Source organism: Bufo bufo, chromosome 8 (assembly GCF_905171765.1).
Source record: "Bufo bufo chromosome 8, aBufBuf1.1, whole genome shotgun sequence".
In the NCBI taxonomy this organism is placed as follows: domain Eukaryota; kingdom Metazoa; phylum Chordata; class Amphibia; order Anura; family Bufonidae; genus Bufo; species Bufo bufo.
Window position 1 is genome coordinate 183,785,109 of NC_053396.1, and position 19,825 is coordinate 183,804,933.

General features: G+C 45.6%; 1 protein-coding gene across 1 annotated transcript in view; it reads right to left on the reverse strand.

Annotated features, from left to right (window-relative positions):
• Nucleotides 1–19,825, reverse strand: part of LOC121009624 (cytochrome P450 2F3-like) — an 83,118-nt gene that overhangs the window by 20,906 nt on the left and 42,387 nt on the right. Inside the window, 1 exon segment of the mRNA XM_040442860.1 lies at nt 3,844–4,031. Coding sequence (XP_040298794.1) covers nt 3,844–4,031 — 188 coding nt within the window.

Consider the following 19,825-nt stretch of genomic DNA (forward strand, 5'->3'; position numbering starts at 1 on the left):
TTCCACCTAGGCTTTTTGGGTTTTGACATTAAGACGTTCAATGTGACATGACATCCTAATTATTCTGCTCAATACAATTATAGTGATACCAAACTTGTATCGTTTGGTATACAGAGCTCTATGAGAAACTGTAATTTTTATTGATGCAATTTTTGGGATACATTCATTTTGATCACTGTTTTCAACTTTTTGGGGGGAACAAGGTAACAAAAAAATGGTGACTCGTGTTTTTTTCCCTTACAGCATTCTCCACTCAGGAATTTTTTACAAATATTTTAATAGTTCAGACATTTTCGGACATAGCGATACCTCAAGTGTTAATTTTTTTATTGCTTATATATTTTCTATAAAAATTTGAAAAGGGTGATTTAAACTTTTACTATTTTAGTGTTTATTTTTTTTACTTAAAAACTTTTAACCCCCTTAGGGGGATAGAACCTGGAATCTTTTGATCCCTTGTCCCATTCACCTTAATAGAGATCCATTAGGGTCAATGTCATTCAGATGCGCTCCCTGCTAAGCTGTGCCTTGTGCACAGATTAACAGGCAGCTTTTACATAGCAGGCCTTGGAACCTCCAGCAGGCCCTAGATCAGTTATGGCTAATCTCCGGCACTCCAGCTGTGGTGAAACTACGACTACCAGCATGCTCCATTCCATTCTGTGGAGTTCTGAGAACAGCCAAGCAAGTGTGCATCTTGGGAGTTGTAGTTTTACCACAGCTGGAGTGCCAGAGGTTAGCTATCACAGCCCTAGGCTATCATGATAACTTATCGGAACTCCGCAATTTCACTGTGAGGGCTCCAATCGGAAGGCAGAGGTAGCTGCATCCCTCTGCCTAATCTCACAGATGCTGCAATAGCTATTAAATGTGACATCTGAGGGGTTAATTAACTGGTTTCAGCGTCATCACCAATACTGGTCATTTTGGTTAGGTGCCTGCTGTAGTATACAGCCAGCACCCACTGCGTATGGAACAGTCTCAGCGCAGCAGCCCTCTTCATACAGTTCTCTGTGGCATGTACGGTATTATAGGTTAAGTAGTTAATATACATATTAAGATACAGTGATTAGAATACAGTGGACCAGACTGTGCCAAAGTGTATAAGTTTGTCTTAGCAGTATCCCTCTAAATGCAGTAAAGTCTCTATCAGCCTTAACCGAATACCTTACTGACTGACTCCAATTCTCTTTCCTTTCTCTCATTTCCTGAGTACTGTGAAATAAAGGTGGTTCACTCTCTGTAAATCTCTCAGAGATAATGATTCTCTGGAACTCAGGCCTAGGACTCTGACAAATGCGCACATGAAGCTTCCTCTCACTTCCTCACCTAGACAAGAGCTGACTAAACTAGGGGAGCACCTAAGTCCATCTCCCAGCTTCTTACAGGGCAGAGTCAGAATTGTTAACCCTGACGTATACATACAAAACCATACTGGATTGTACAATGCATTAAATAAAATTACAACAATAATAATTCGCAAGTACTCTATTCTGGGGTACTGCATATACCCTATTAAAAGAGAGGTCCGATAGGTATCTGGTCACCAGAGTTGGAATTAGTAACATATATTTCTCAGACCTTTTTTTACAGTTGTTAGGTCACCTTTTACCATCGTCATTTGTAACCCAAAATTAAATGTTGGTCCAAACTACAGGGAGTGCAGAATTATTAGGCAAGTTGTATTTTTGAGGATTAATTTTATTATTGAACAACAACCATGTTCTCAATGAACCCAAAAAACTCATTAATATCAAAGCTGAATATTTTTGGAAGTAGTTTTTAGTTTGTTTTTAGTTTTAGCTATTTTACGGGGATATCTGTGTGTGCAGGTGACTATTACTGTGCATAATTATTAGGCAACTTAACAAAAAACAAATATATACCCATTTCAATTATTTATTTTTACCAGTGAAACCAATATAACATCTCAACATTCACAAATATACATTTCTGACATTCAAAAACAAAAACAAATCAGTGACCAATATAGCCACCTTTCTTTGCAAGGACACTCAAAAGCCTGCCATCCATGGATTCTGTCAGTGTTTTGATCTGTTCACCATCAACATTGCGTGCAGCAGCAACCACAGCCTCCCAGACACTGTTCAGAGATGTGTACTGTTTTCCCTCCTTGTAAATCTCACATTTGATGATGGACCACAGGTTCTCAATGGGGTTCAGATCAGGTGAACAAGGAGGCCATGTCATTAGATTTTCTTATTTTATACCCTTTCTGGTCAGCCACGCTGTGGAGTACTTGGACGCGTGTGATGGAGCATTGTTCTGCATGAAAATCATGTTTTTCTTGAAGGATGCAGACTTCTTCCTGTACCACTGCTTGAAGAAGGTGTCTTCCAGAAACTGGCAGTAGGACTGGGAGTTGAGCTTGACTCCATCCTCAACTCGAAAAGGCCCCACAAGCTCATCTTTGATGATACCAGCCCAAACCAGTACTCCACCTCCAACTTGCTGGCGTCTGAGTCGGACTGGAGCTCTCTGCCCTTTACCAATCCAGCCACGGGCCCATCCATCTGGCCCATCAAGACTCACTCTCATTTCATCAGTCCATAAAACCTTAGAAAAATCAGTCTTGAGATATTTCTTGGCCCAGTCTTGACTTTTCAGCTTGTGTGTCTTGTTCAGTGGTGGTCGTCTTTCAGCCTTTCTTACCTTGGCCATGTCTCTGAGTATTGCACACCTTGTGCTTTTGGGCACTCCAGTGATGTTGCAGCTCTGAAATATGGCCAAACTGGTGGCAAGTGGCATCTTGGCAGCTGCACGCTTGACTTTTCTCAGTTCATGGGCAGTTATTTTGCGCCTTGGTTTTTCCACACGCTTCTTGCGACCCTGTTGACTATTTTGAATAAAACGCTTGATTGTTCGATGATCACGCTTCAGAAGCTTTGCAATTTTAAGAGTGCTGCATCCCTCTGCAAGATATCTCACTATTTTTGACTTTTCTGAGCCTGTCAAGTCCTTCTTTTGACCCATTTTGCCAAAGCAAAGGAAGTTGCCTAATAATTATGCACACCTGATATAGGGTGTTGATGTCATTAGACCACACCCCTTCTCATTACAGAGATGCACATCACCTAATATGCTTAATTGGTAGTAGGCTTTCGAGCCTATACAGCTTGGAGTAAGACAACATGCATAAAGAGGATGATGTGGTCAAAATACTCATTTGCCTAATAATTCTGCACGCAGTGTACAGAATAGGTGCAAATCTTTTTGTTAAACTTTTCTCTATTTATGTTCTATACGTTGGCTAGAAAGCACCACATAAAATCACAATTTTCCTGAAGTAAGAGACATGTGACATGAAATGAGCAGAGCCTGGTGTAAAGTATGTTTCTGTGTGCTGTATATGTGTGTGTGTGTTAAGCTGGGAACAGAGCAGAGGTGAGTTTGTTGCAGAGCATCAAGAGAGCTAGAAGAAGGAGCTAAACTGTAGGAGAAGCAAGTAAGTGTGATAAGCTACTAGTGACACATGTGTGCAGAGAACTCAACAGCAGGAGCGACCTGGTGTACCCAAGGTATGATTAACTAAGACAATCGTAGTTTGTTGTCAGTACTTTTACTTTTCTACTGTAAACATGGGATGTGCTGCTGACAAATATACAAACTAATGATCATTTGTTCCCATATGTTACTATGATTTGTTAGAATGATTGCTCCATTTAGAGGTATAGATGAGTTCCAAACGACATACTATATCATTGGTGGCTCTTGTTTACCGGGAGATTGTATTGGGGCCCAGGAGCTTCAAACTACCACTCTGATATACAGTATGGACAGTTGTTGTGTGACATCAACCTTAAAATATGCTTCTCCTCTCACCTTAGGCAGATGATACCCTCTGAACTGAGTATCCCGTATGACGCAGTGTGGTAGACTCAGTGGAATTATACTGGTAAAACGTTGAATCTCATGGATCACAGCATCAGTGTATGGCATCTTGCTCCTATCTTCGACTGTTGGGCATCGGTTTCTTCCAATCACTTTGTCTATTTCTTGGTGGACCTTCTCTAGTTGGGTAAAGATTAATCCAGGTAAATTCCAAATTTCAACACAACATGCAAAGAGCTACGGTTGACTAAACAGACAACATTTAACGTTTAAAGCGGGTTTACAGTATGCGATGTTGTAGCCGATTGTCAGGATTCCTTCCTGGCAGTCGGCTGCTCGTAAAGCAAAGGAGAATGCTGTATTTACATGCAGCGATCTCCTTCACAGTATGTAGAGAAGGGATCGCTAGTGCAATCCCTCATCCCCATACAGAATCATTGTTTCTGGACAGCAGATCGCTGTTTAGACAGCACGATCTGTTGCCCAGAAACGATAATTGGTGTGCCTGCATGAATTACAGGTACCCGGCATATTTAGATGGCCGGATTGTTGGGAACGAGCGTTCTCAGGAATGTTTGTTCCCGATAATCTGCTTGATTATTGAACAGTGTAAATCCACCTTTAGATCAGTCATTTTTTAAGATCCCACACACTCAACAGTATTTATCTTTATTAATCTATTTATTGTAACTTTAATAAACTTAACATCTGAAAGACAGGGCTTGAGGGGTTCAATTGCATACAAAATTGGTGCCTAAGGGGCACCTTATAGCCAAGACAGTACATTGATTATAATGGCATATAGTAGGTGGGGGTTTGTTACATATTTGTCATGGGCATCAGGAGCTTGAAATTATGTCCCCACTGTTGGGTTTTGCATGGGTACCTAACCTGTTGCAGATCTAACAGGGACCTAACCTGTTGCAGATCTAACAGGGAGCTTTCCTGATCCAGCTTTTTCCTTCCTAGTCAATTATGAAAATACATAGAGGCACATTTATGAAGGCCGGTGTTTTAGGCACCCTTCTTAATAAGCCCTATAGCTGCCGGTGGATCTACATACGTAACTTTGGAGGATCCACCGCAGCTTCTAAATGTAAGACAGCCTCCTAGATGGCGCCATCCTGGAGGAGACACAGTATGAGTAATATTTTTTTGTACTGCACATTTTGTTATTGACAGTTATTGCACTTGCACTTTATCGGTTCCCTTTTCCTTTTGTGGACATATATGAACTATTCCCACTGTGTTCTCCTTCAGTAGATGTCGCCTTTTTCCCCTGCACCTATACTTGGTTTTAACTTATGTATTTATTTATTTACCAATAAAATCTATATTGATTGCAAGTTGTCTGACATTCATTCTATAGGTATTCTTGTTATTGGTATTACTATGCCATAGGCTTACACACGCACTATGTATGTGATCAGTAGTGGTTTATCACTTCTATGTATCACCTTTAAATTGGTTGAGCCCACCCTCTCGTTTTGGTTGTTTGTTTTCTATATGTTACACAGTGAGAAATGTCCGACATTGGCTGGAAGAATATGACCACGACTTCCAAATACTACCCTGGACCCCCATGGTCGTGTTCACTGTATGGGTCATCCCCCATGCACCCTCCAGCATCTGTGAGATACCCTGCTGTTAGCATGTCTCCAGATACCTGTGATGGTTGCATATAACATAACTGGTTAATTAGCTCTTAGCATGTCTCAATACCTATTTAAAGGGTTGAACATTCACTTATAGGTTAGCTGCCTTACATTTGGTGGCATTAGAGGCAGAGGTTGCTAAGAGCTCATTTGCATATTTTTTTCCCCAAAATTCCAGAGGAGAAGGTATGGCCTATAAGCCTCCTCAAGCAATTAAGGCGCTCTCCCCAAAGAGAGACAGTACCCACCAAATGTTAAATGTAAGAACAGTCTTTAGAGGTGGCTTAAAATTTTCCCACCAAGGATATGTGCAAAGAAGGGTAAGCAGTTGAAGGGAGGGGTGGAAACAGCCCTCCTGACAATGGTTACCAAGGGGTTGGCTGGCCAGTTAACTTACTACCACCCGACACACAACCCTTGAGAAGCAAAGTGCATAAAGATATTACATTATAACCCCTTATGCAGTTGGCCACTGGCACACTGCATTTGCAGCAGATGCCCTAGGTATCTCTTCCTGACAACTCTCACAGTTTTTGTGCTTTGTAACTAGAGAAAAGGTAGGTTCCCTCTCACATGTTGCCATGTACAGGAGCTGTGACAGCCATTAGCAAGAACTACTGAGGGCTCCTGTGGCAAGCCAAACAACACAAATTTAAAAGAGAATAAGACTTGCCTACGTTAGCTGTTGTACTCCAAAATGGTGAAAATCGGAGGACAAAAGACCACAGACCATGCTGTGATCCCGAAAGGCCCTAATCCAGGAATGGGAATGGCAAAATATCTGAAGAAACAGACCGCTACGCCTGCAGCTAGAGAATCTAAGATGGCGCCGGCAGACGAGCTCTCTGAAGCAGGCGCTGATGGAGGCATGTCTGAGGGAGAAAGCGATGGTGGTGAATCTGTAAGCTCCCGCTCACTGCCCGTGTCTAGGCGTTTCATCAAACAAGCCCTAGCTGAAGCCCTCTCACCTCTTAAACAAGAAATCTCAGTACTTACACAGGAGAATCATCACATAGGTCACAGGGTCGAGTCACTGGAAAATATCCATCAGGCCACCCTGGAACATAGCGCCGCTGTTTCTCAATCCCTCTCCTCCTGCCAGCAGCATATAAATCACCTGCACGCAGCCATGGAGGATCAAGAAAATCGGGGCAGGAGGAGCAACCTCCGGTTCAGAGGCATACCAGAGACTGTGCCTAATGATGACCTCATATCCACCATTAAACAAATAGCTGCAACCTTCCTGGGAAATGGCGACTTGTCTGACATGATTATAGAAAGAGCTCACAGAGCCCTCAGACAGAAGCCAAAAGATACAGAGCCTCCCAGGGACATTATCTGCCGATTTTTAAATTATGCAGACAAAGAAAAAATCTTCAATACAGCTAGAGCCTCAAATGCCATCTCTTTTGGCGATTCTTCTATTAAGATATTCCAAGACCTTTCTCCTGTTACCTTAAATAAGAGGAAAATCCTGAAACCTCTCACAGACCACCTGCGCAGCAAGAATATCTTATACAGATGGACCTTTCCCTTCGGTCTGTCCTTCAAGTACGCAGGAAAACAGATCAAGATATCTACCTATATGGATCTACAGGACGCATTTTCTTCTATGTACATTCCTTCAATGGACATAGCAAGCTGGGACGCAGTGTCTGAGATCTCCATATTACCAGATCTTCAGAAGCTGACCCCCTGGGAGAAGACTTCTACTCCTAAGCGACAGCGCATGAAACATCGCAGTGGCAACCTGACCCCGAGGAGGATAACTGGATCCTCGTCATAGCTCTCTCTCTCTATTATTGTTGGCATGCTATAAGCATTGTCTCTGTCTCTATTCTCCTCTAAGTCCTCTTTCCATCATCTCTCTCATTTTCTTCCTTCATCATACCTTTTTCCTTCTACACCCCCTCCCTTCAACCCCCCTCCCCTCTTCCTACCCCCCCTCCCCTATCTGGAGTACATATTCAAATGCCTTATTTAATCCCAATTGTGAGAAACTGCCATTTGCCACTGGGCATTGTAGAGGACTTATGGCTAGCCTCCTGCCCTACGACTATGGCCCCGGGACATGTTGCCCTTCAGGAACAGTGACAGAACTGTGCCGCATGTCTGGACTGTTGGTGGGACCGAACGCGGTCAGCGGTGTATGCTGGGGATTCTGTGAAGCTGGAATCGGATGCGCGGATACACGAACGCCGCTGACCCTTACCTTCTGCCATACTGAACTTTCAGCTCCAGAGACTAAGTCCCGTTCGAAGATGGGACTTAGTCGTTTTTTCTGCATGGAATTGACCGACCGCACAGCCCAAATCTATGGAACTGTTTTGGGCAGGAAATTGTGCTTGCGGTCGGTCATAAAGGACTTCCACTAAACTTTTGATCCGCTGGAGGGATTTGTGTGATTTTTGGAAGTGTTTATGTTTGATGTATGCTGAGTTTAAAGGGCTTCTGTCACCCCACTAAAGTGATTTTTTTTTTTGGGGCTAGTTAAATTAGTTATATAGCGATATATGAAAACATAATTGTGTTACTTACATTGATCCAGCAGTTTATTAAAAAAACGAAGTTTTATCATATGCAAATTCGGTCTCTACCAGCAAGTAGGGCGGCTACTTGCTGGTAGCTGCTGCAGAAATCCGCCCCCTCCTGTTGTTGATTGACAGGGCCAGCCGGGATCTCCTCCTCCGGCCAGCTCTGTCGGCATTTCAAAAATCGCGCGTCTGTGTTGATTCGGCGCAGGCGCTCTGAGATGAGGAGGCTCGTCTCCTCAGAACTCCCTCAGTGCGCCTGCGCCGATGACATCACCGAAATAGAAGACGTCATCGGCGCAGGCGCACTGAGGGAGTTCTGAGGAGACGCACCAACCCAGTGTGAGGTAATTCTATCACGGACAGAGGGGAGGATTTTGTGGGGATGTGTTGTAATTAGAGTTGAGCGAACACCTGGATGTTCGGGTTCGACGAGTTCGGCCGAACTTTCGAAAAATGTTCGGGTTCGGGATCCGAACTCGACCCGAACTTCATCCCGAACCCGAACCCCATAGAAGTCAATGGGGACCCGAACTTTTGGGCACTAAAAAGGCTGTAAAACACACCCGGAAAGGGCTAGAGGGCTGCAAAAGGCAGCAAAATGTAGTTAAATCCCCTGCAAACAAATGTAGATAGGGAAATGATGAGTTAACATAAAATAAATAAAAATTAAACAATATTAATTGGAGTGAGGTCCCATAGCACAGAATCAGGCTTCAAGTCACCCACCAATGGAGAAGGTCACTTACTATTATTTTGACCACAGCACCCAGACAAAGGAGAGAGGTCCCACAGCAGAGAACCAGGCATCATATCACCCACCACAGGAGTAGGCCACCATTTAGTTACTTTGACCCCTACACCCAGACGGAGGAGAGAGGTTACACAGCAGAGAATCAGGCATTTAGATCACCCACCACAGGAGTAGGCCACCATTGAATCAGACCCCGGCAACCATGTCAGATGGCACAAGCATAAGCTTTATATCAATCAGCACAGGAGAAGGCGACTTTGACAGACTTTGACCCCTACACCCGGACGGAGGAGAGAGGTTTCAAAGCAGAGAATCAGGCATTTAGATCACCCACCACAGGAGTAGGCCCCAATTTAATGGGACCCCGGCAACCATGTCAGATGGCACAACCATCAGCTTCATATCAATCAGCACAGGAGAAGGCGACTTTGAAAGACTTTGACCCCTACACCCAGATGGAGGAGAGAGGTTTCACAGCAGAGAATCAGGCATCATATCAACCACCACAGGAGAAGCCACCATTTAGTTACTTTGACCCCTGCACCCAGGAAGAGGAGAGAGGCACCACAGCACATATTCTGGCATCATATCAGCCACCACAGGAGAAGCCACCATTTAGTTACTTTGACCCCTGCACCCAGGAAGAGGAGAGAGGCACCACAGCACATATTCTGGCATCATATCAGCCACCACAGGAGAAGCCACGATTGAGTTACTTTGACCCCTGCACCCAGGAAGAGGAGAGAGGCCCCACAGCACATATTCTGGCATCATACTAACCACCACAGGAGAAGCCACCATTGAGTTACTTTGACCCCTGCACCCAGGAAGAGGAGAGAGGCCCCACAGCACATATTCTGGCATCATATCAGCCACCACAGGAGAAGCCACCATTTAGTTACTTTGACCCCTGCACCCAGGAAGAGGAGAGAGGCACCACAGCACATATTCTGGCATCATATCAGCCACCACAGGAGAAGCCACCATTGAGTTACTTTGACCCCCGCACCCAGGAAGAGGAGAGAGGCACCACAGCACATATTCTGGCATCATATCAGCCACCACAGGAGAAGCCACGATTGAGTTACTTTGACCCCCGCACCCAGGAAGAGGAGAGAGGCACCACAGCACATATTCTGGCATCATATCAGCCACCACAGGAGAAGCCACCATTGAGTTACTTTGACCCCTGCACCCAGGAAGAGGAGAGAGGCCCCACAGCACATATTCTGGCATCATATCAGCCACCACAGGAGAAGCCACCATTTAGTTACTTTGACCCCTTCACCCAAACAGAGGAGAGAGGTTCCACATCAGAGAATCAGGCATCATATCAACCACCACAGGAGTAGGCCACAATTTAATGGGACCCCGGCAACCATGTCAGATGGCACAACCATCAGCTTCATATCAATCAGCACAGGAGAAGGCGACTTTGAAAGACTTTGACCCCTACACCCAGACGGAGGAGAGAGGTTTCACAGCAGAGAATCAGGCATTTAGATCACCCACCACAGGAGTAGGCCCCCATTGAATCAGACCCTGGCAACCATGTCAGATGGCACAACCATCAGCTTTATATCAATCAGCACAGGAGAAGCCACCATTGAGTTACTTTGACCCCTGCACCCAGGAAGAGGAGAGAGGCCCCACAGCACATATTCTGGCATCATATCAGCCACCACAGGAGAAGCCACCATTGAGTTACTTTGACCCCCGCACCCAGGAAGAGGAGAGAGGCACCACAGCACATATTCTGGCATCATATCAGCCACCACAGGAGAAGCCACCATTTAGTTACTTTGACCCCTGCACCCAGGAAGAGGAGAGAGGCACCACAGCACATATTCTGGCATCATATCAGCCACCACAGGAGAAGCCACCATTTAGTTACTTTGACCCCTGCACCCAGGAAGAGGAGAGAGGCACCACAGCACATATTCTGGCATCATATCAGCCACCACAGGAGAAGCCACGATTGAGTTACTTTGACCCCTGCACCCAGGAAGAGGAGAGAGGCCCCACAGCACATATTCTGGCATCATACTAACCACCACAGGAGAAGCCACCATTGAGTTACTTTGACCCCTGCACCCAGGAAGAGGAGAGAGGCCCCACAGCACATATTCTGGCATCATATCAGCCACCACAGGAGAAGCCACCATTTAGTTACTTTGACCCCTGCACCCAGGAAGAGGAGAGAGGCACCACAGCACATATTCTGGCATCATATCAGCCACCACAGGAGAAGCCACCATTTAGTTACTTTGACCCCTGCACCCAGGAAGAGGAGAGAGGCACCACAGCACATATTCTGGCATCATATCAGCCACCACAGGAGAAGCCACCATTTAGTTACTTTGACCCCTGCACCCAGGAAGAGGAGAGAGGCACCACAGCAGATATTCTGGCATCATATCAGCCACCACAGGAGAAGCCACCATTTAGTTACTTTGACCCCTGCACCCAGGAAGAGGAGAGAGGCACCACAGCACATATTCTGGCATCATATCAGCCACCACAGGAGAAGCCACGATTGAGTTACTTTGACCCCTGCACCCAGGAAGAGGAGAGAGGCCCCACAGCACATATTCTGGCATCATATCAGCCACCACAGGAGAAGCCACGATTGAGTTACTTTGACCCCTGCACCCAGGAAGAGGAGAGAGGCCCCACAGCACATATTCTGGCATCATATCAGCCACCACAGGAGAAGCCACGATTGAGTTACTTTGACCCCTGCACACAGGAAGAGGAGAGAGGCCCCACAGCACATATTCTGGCATCATATCAGCCACCACAGGAGAAGCCACCATTTAGTTACTTTGACCCCTTCACCCAAACAGAGGAGAGAGGTTCCACATCAGAGAATCAGGCATCATATCAACCACCACAGGAGTAGGCCACAATTTAGTTTATTTGACCCCTGCACCCAGGAGGAGGAGAGAGGCCCCACAGCACATATTCTGGCATCATATCACACACCACAGGAGAAGGCCTCTTTCAGTGATTTAGGCCTTTGGACCCAGACAGAGGAGAGAGGTCAGAGATTAGCTTCATATCCCCCAGCACAGCAGAAGACCGCTTTATTTGACTTAGGCCTCAGCACCCAGACAGAAGACAGAGGTAGCATGGCAGAGGTTATGGCTTCATGTCACCCGTTAGTTTAACCGGCCACTTTCATCTGGTTAGGCCCCGGCGCCCAGACAGAGAAGAGTTTCATTCAACTGTGGGTTTCATAAAATTTGTATCAAATAAAGAAGTGGCCCGTAGCACAACAAGACATGTTTTAGGCAGTTAATAAGGACTACTCTGCACAAGGGAGGGACAGGTCCTGTGGGATCCATGCCTGGTTCATCTTTATGAAGGTCAGCTTGTCCACGTTGGCTGTGGACAGGCGGCTGCGCTTGTCAGTAATGACGCCCCCTGCCGTGCTGAATACGCGTTCAGATAAAACGCTGGCCGCCGGGCAGGAAAGCACCTCCAAGGCATAACATGCTAACTCTGGCCACGTGGACAATTTCGAAACCCAGTAGTTGAATGGGGCCGAACCATCCGTCAGGATGTGGAGGGGTGTGCAGACATACTGTTCAACCATGTTAGTGAAATGCTGCCTCCTGCTAACACGTTCCGTATCAGGTGTCGGTGCAGATAGCTGTGGCGTGGAGACAAAACTTTTCCACATTTCTGCCATGCTAACCCTGCCCTCAGATGAGCTGGCCGTGACACAGCTGCGTTGGCGACCTCTTGCCACTCCTCTGCCTTCACCTTCCACCTGTTCCCCTGTGACATGTGGGAATGCTCTCAAGAGCGCCTCTATCAGCGTGCGCTTGTACTCGCGCATCTTACGGTCGCGCTCCAGTTCAGGAATTAAAGTGGGCACATTGTCTTTATACCGGGGATCCAGCAGGGTGGCCACCCAGTAGTCTGCACACGTTAAAACGTGGGCAACTCTGCTGTCGTTGCGCAGGCATTGGAGCATATATTCGCTCATGTGGGCCAGGCTACCCATGGGTAAGGACAAGCTGTCCTCTGTGGGAGGCGTATCGTCATCGTCCACCGTATCCCCCCAGCCACGCACCAGTGATGGGCCTGGGCTGCCACCCCGCTGTGAACTTGCGTCATCCTCGTCCCCCTCCACCTCCTCCTCCTCATCCTCCTCGTCCTCCAGTACAGTGCCTTGGCTGGCGACTTGTGAACCTGTCCTCTGCTGCTTAAACAAACCTCCCTCTGAGCCACTTCGAACAGACTGGCCCGAAAGTGTTAGAAACGAGCCCTCATCCTCCTCCACCTGGGCCACCTCCTCTAACATCATTGCCCTAAGTGTTTTCTCAAGGAGACATAGAAGTGGTATTGTAACGCTGATAACAGTGTCATCGCCACTGGCCATGTTGGTGGAGTACTCGAAACAGCGCAGCAGGGCACACAGGTCTCGCATGGAGGCCCAATCATTGGTGGTGAAGTGGTGCTGTTCGGCAGTACGACTGACGCGAGCGTGCTGCAGCTGAAACTCCACTATGGCCTGCTGCTGCTCGCACAGTCTCTCCAGCATGTGCAAGGTGGAGTTCCACCGGGTGGGCACGTCGCATATGAGGCGGTGAGCGGGAAGGCCGAAGTTCCGCTGTAGCGCAGACAGGCGAGCAGCGGCAGGATGTGAACGGCGGAAGCGCGCACAGACGGCCCGCACTTTATGCAGCAGCTCTGACATGTTGGGGTAGTGGTGAATGAACCTCTGCACCACCAAGTTCAGCACATGCGCCAGGCAAGGGATGTGCGTCAAACCGGCTAGTCCCAGAGCTGCCACGAGATTTCGCCCATTATCGCATACCACCAGGCCTGGCTTGAGGCCCACCGGCAGAAACCACTCGTCGGTCTGTTGTTCAATACCCCGCCACAACTCCTTTGCGCTGTGGGGCCTGTCCCCCAAACATATGAGTTTCAGAATGGCCTGCTGACGTTTACCCCGGGCTGTGCTGAAGTTGGTGGTGAAGGTGTGTGGCTGACCGGATGAGCTGGTGGAAGCAGTGGAGGAGGAAGCCGAGTAGGAGGAGGAGGCTACAGGAGGCAGAGAATGATGCCCTGCGATCCTAGGGGGCGGAAGGACGTGCGCCAAGGAACTGTCCGCCGGGGGCCCAGCCGCCACTACATTCATCCAGTGTGCAGTTAGTGAGATATAGCGTCCCTGGCCGTGCTTACTGGTCCACGTATCTGTGGTTAGGTGGACCTTGCCACAAATGGCGTTGCGCAGTGCACACTTGATTTTATCGGACACTTGCATGTGCAGGGAAGGCACGGCTGTCTTGGAGAAGTAGTGGCGGCTGGGAACCACATACTGCGGGACAGCCATGGCCATCAGCTTTTTGAAGCTGTCTGTGTCCACCAGCCGGAATGACAGCATTTCAAAGGCCAGCAGTTTAGAAATGCTGGCGTTCAGGCCAAGGGCTCGAGGGTGACTCGGGGGGAATTTGCGCTTCCTCTCTAAGGTTTGAGATATTGAGAGCTGAACGCTGCTGTGTGATATAGTGGAGACGCTAGTTGACGGTGGCGGTGGTGGTGATGTCGGTGGCACATCCTCTGTTTGCTGCTCGGCAGGTGGCAACATTCCTCTCGAGGCGGAAGCCGAGGCAGCAGTGGTAGAGGGAGCAGGGGGAGCCTCAGCGAGTGCCTGGTTTTTAAGGTGTGTACCCCACTGCAGTTCATGCTTTGCATGTAGATGCCTGGTCATGCAGGTTGTGCTGAGGTTCAGAACGTTAATGCCTCGCCTCAGGCTCTGATGGCAGAGCGTGCAAGTCACTCGGGTCTTGTCGGTAGGACATTGTTTAAAGAAGTGCCATGCCAGGGAACTCTTTGAAGCTGCCTTTGTGGGGCTGGGTCCCTGTTGGCGATGTCCAGTAGCAGGCGAACTCTGGGGGCGGCGGCTCGTCTGCTTTGGCCCCCTGCTCCCTCTTTGGCTTCGCTGTTGTCTCGGTCTCACCACTACCTCTTCCTCTGAACTGTGAAAGTCATCGCCACGACCTTCAGTCCATGTGGGGTCTAAGACCTCATCGTCCTCTGCATCGTCTTCCACCCAGTCTCCCTCCCTGACCTCCTCCTGTTCAGTCTGCACACTGCAAAAAGACGCGGCAGTGGGCACCTGTGTTTCGTCATCATCAGAGAGTCGGTGACTCTGCTGTGGTGGTATTCCCATGTCCTCTTCATCTGGAGACATAAGTGGTTGTGCGTCAGTGCATGGTATGTCTTCCTCCACTGGGGAAGGGCTAGGTGGACGCCCCTGGGAAACCCTGGAAGCAGAGTCTTCAAACAGAAGAAGAGACTGCTGCATAACTTGTGGCTCAGACCGTTTCCCTGATATGCTTGGGGGTGATGTGACAGACTGATGGGCTTGGTTTTCAGGTGCCACCTGTGCGCTTTCCGCAGAAGACTGGGTGGAAGACCATGTGGTGAACGTGCTGGAAGCACTGTCGGCCACCCAATCGATTAATGCCTGTACCTGCTCAGGCCTTACCATCCTAAGAGCGGCATTGTGCCCCACGAGATATTGCGGTACATTCTGCCGGCTAGTTGAGGGAGTTCGTTCCATACTGTGTGCGCCTGGGGCCGAACGGCCACGTCCTCTACCAGCAACAGAGGCTCCACGGACACCACCACGACCGCGTCCTCGTCCCTTAATAGTATTTTTCTTCATTGTTGCGATTCAACTCGCACCACAATGAAATATATTATTTTTTATAAGCAAAATCCCCTCACTGGAATACTTTCAGTCTTTTGACTGTATGGATTACAGATGGAATGACTGTTATATGTGAGTACCGCTTTCTTTGACAGATTCTAGTATGGGTACATATATGTTTTCCCAACCCCAGCACATTAGTTTGCTAATTCCAGATGTATGAAACGCAGGCCTAACTGTATCTAGTATATTGAACGCCAGATAAACTAACTTGGCCTTTTTTAAATAAAAAAAATTCCCTCACTGGAATACTTTCAGTCTTTTGACTGTATGGATTACAGATGGAATGACTGTTATATGTGAGTACCGCTTTCTTTGACAGATTCTAGTATGGGTACATATATGTTTTCCCAACCCCAGCACATTAGTTTGCTAATTCCAGATGTATGAAACGCAGGCCTAACTGTATCTAGTATATTGAACGCCAGATAAACTAACTTGGCCTTTTTTAAATAAAAAAAAAATTCCCTCACTGGAATACTTTCAGTCTTTTGACTGTATGGATTACAGATGGAATGACTGTTATATGTGAGTACCGCTTTCTTTGACAGATTCTAGTATGGGTACATATATGTTTTCCCAACCCCAGCAAATTAGTTTGCTAATTCCAGATGTATGAAACGCAGGCCTAACTGTATCTAGTATATTGAACGCCAGATAAACTAACTTGGCCTTTTTTAAATAAAAAAAATTCCCTCACTGGAATACTTTCAGTCTTTTGACTGTATGGATTACAGATGGAATGACTGTTATATGTGAGTACCGCTTTCTTTGACAGATTCTAGTATGGGTACATATATGTTTTCCCAACCCCAGCACATTAGTTTGCTAATTCCAGATGTATGAAACGCAGGCCTAACTGTATCTAGTATATTGAACGCCAGATAAACTAACTTGGCCTTTTTTAAATAAAAAAAATTCCCTCACTGGAATACTTTCAGTCTTTTGACTGTATGGATTACAGATGGAATGACTGTTATATGTGAGTACCGCTTTCTTTGACAGATTCTAGTATGGGTACATATATGTTTTCCCAACCCCAGCACATTAGTTTGCTAATTCCAGATGTATGAAACGCAGGCCTAACTGTATCTAGTATATTGAACGCCAGATAAACTAACTTGGCCTTTTTTAAATAAAAAAAATTCCCTCACTGGAATACTTTCAGTCTTTTGACTGTATGGATTACAGATGGAATGACTGTTATATGTGAGTACCGCTTTCTTTGACAGATTCTAGTATGGGTACATATATGTTTTCCCAACCCCAGCACATTAGTTTGCTAATTCCAGATGTATGAAACGCAGGCCTAACTGTATCTAGTATATTGAACGCCAGATAAACTAACTTGGCCTTTTTTAAATAAAAAAAATTCCCTCACTGGAATACTTTCAGTCTTTTGACTGTATGGATTACAGATGGAATGACTGTTATATGTGAGTACCGCTTTCTTTGACAGATTCTAGTATGGGTACATATATGTTTTCCCAACCCCAGCAAATTAGTTTGCTAATTCCAGATGTATGAAACGCAGGCCTAACTGTATCTAGTATATTGAACGCCAGATAAACTAACTTGGCCTTTTTTAAATAAAAAAAATTCCCTCACTGGAATACTTTCAGTCTTTTGACTGTATGGATTACAGATGGAATGACTGTTATATGTGAGTACCGCTTTCTTTGACAGATTCTAGTATGGGTACATATATGTTTTCCCAACCCCAGCACATTAGTTTGCTAATTCCAGATGTATGAAACGCAGGCCTAACTGTATCTAGTATATTGAACGCCAGATAAACTAACTTGGCCTTTTTTAAATAAAAAAAATTCCCTCACTGGAATACTTTCGGTCTTTTGACTGTATGGATTACAGATGGAATGACTGTTATATGTGAGTACCGCTTTCTTTGACAGATTCTAGTATGGGTACATATATGTTTTCCCAACCCCAGCACATTAGTTTGCTAATTCCAGATGTATGAAACGCAGGCCTAACTGTATCTAGTATATTGAACGCCAGATAAACTAACTTGGCCTTTTTTAAATAAAAAAAAATCCCTCACTGGAATACTTTCAGTCTTTTGACTGTATGGATTACAGATGGAATGACTGTTATATGTGAGTACCGCTTTCTTTGACAGATTCTAGTATGGGTACATATATGTTTTCCCAACCCCAGCACATTAGTTTGCTAATTCCAGATGTATGAAACGCAGGCCTAACTGTATCTAGTATATTGAACGCCAGATAAACTAACTTGGCCTTTTTTAAATAAAAAAAATTCCCTCACTGGAATACTTTCAGTCTTTTGACTGTATGGATTACAGATGGAATGACTGTTATATGTGAGTACCGCTTTCTTTGACAGATTCTAGTATGGGTACATATATGTTTTCCCAACCCCAGCACATTAGTTTGCTAATTCCAGATGTATGAAACGCAGGCCTAACTGTATCTAGTATATTGAACGCCAGATAAACTAACTTGGCCTTTTTTAAATAAAAAAAATTCCCTCACTGGAATACTTTCAGTCTTTTGACTGTATGGATTACAGATGGAATGACTGTTATATGTGAGTACCGCTTTCTTTGACAGATTCTAGTATGGGTACATATATGTTTTCCCAACCCCAGCAAATTAGTTTGCTAATTCCAGATGTATGAAACGCAGGCCTAACTGTATCTAGTATATTGAATGCCAGATAAACTAACTTGGCCTTTTTTAAATAAAAAAAATTCCCTCACTGGAATACTTTCAGTCTTTTGACTGTATGGATTACAGATGGAATGACTGTTATATGTGAGTACCGCTTTCTTTGACAGATTCTAGTATGGGTACATATATGTTTTCCCAACCCCAGCACATTAGTTTGCTAATTCCAGATGTATGAAACGCAGGCCTAACTGTATCTAGTATATTGAACGCCAGATAAACTAACTTGGCCTTTTTTAAATAAAAAAAATTCCCTCACTGGAATACTTTCAGTCTTTTGACTGTATGGATTACAGATGGAATGACTGTTATATGTGAGTACCGCTTTCTTTGACAGATTCTAGTATGGGTACATATATGTTTTCCCAACCCCAGCACATTAGTTTGCTAATTCCAGATGTATGAAACGCAGGCCTAACTGTATCTAGTATATTGAACGCCAGATAAACTAACTTGGCCTTTTTTAAATAAAAAAAAAATTCCCTCACTGGAATACTTTCAGTCTTTTGACTGTATGGATTACAGATGGAATGACTGTTATATGTGAGTACCGCTTTCTTTGACAGATTCTAGTATGGGTACATATATGTTTTCCCAACCCCCAGCACATTAGTTTGCTAATTCCAGATGTATGAAACGCAGGCCTAACTGTATCTAGTATATTGAACGCCAGATAAACTAACTTGGCCTTTTTTAAATAAAAAAAATTCCCTCACTGGAATACTTTCAGTCTTTTGACTGTATGGATTACAGATGGAATGACTGTTATATGTGAGTACCGCTTTCTTTGACAGATTCTAGTATGGGTACATATATGTTTTCCCAACCCCAGCACATTAGTTTGCTAATTCCAGATGTATGAAACGCAGGCCTAACTGTATCTAGTATATTGAACGCCAGATAAACTAACTTGGCCTTTTTTAAATAAAAAAAAAATTCCCTCACTGGAATACTTTATGGCTTTTCACTGTATGGATTACAGGTGGACTGGTATTAGTAGGGGTGACACAAGCACACCCAAGTCCCTGATGTAGGATTTCTATGGCACAGACCACTATTACAAGTGATTAATGGACGTTGGGAGAGATTGTGCTGCAGCACTAGTCCCAAGATAGCCGCCGCCTATCAGCCCAGTAACATGTGCCACAAAATGGTCTGCACAACCTTTAAAAAAAATAGCCTTGGACTGTGCTGCTAAATCGCTATTGGTCTGAATCCCAGGTGTAGATGTCTGACTTGTTTGGAGCTTTGGAATGCACACTGTGGCAGCTTCTGCTGCAGCACTACAAGTCGCAAAATGGCGGCCGGCGGTCAGCCCGGGTACATGTGGATGGAAAAATCACTCTGGCCACTCTAAAAATAGCCAATCCCTATCAAAAAAGCAGCTCAGCTGCAGTTGTTCAGATGAATCACAGGTGGAGGAGAGAAATTTGCTTCCAGTTATTCAATTATCCCTGCCTATTCTCGCCCTAGCATCAGCTGCGTCTAACCCTGTTCTATTCACATCAGGAGTGAGCACGTCCCGACGTGCGCACAAGCTTATAAGAGGCTGAGTCACATGCTGCACTTGGCCAATCACAGCCTTGCCAATA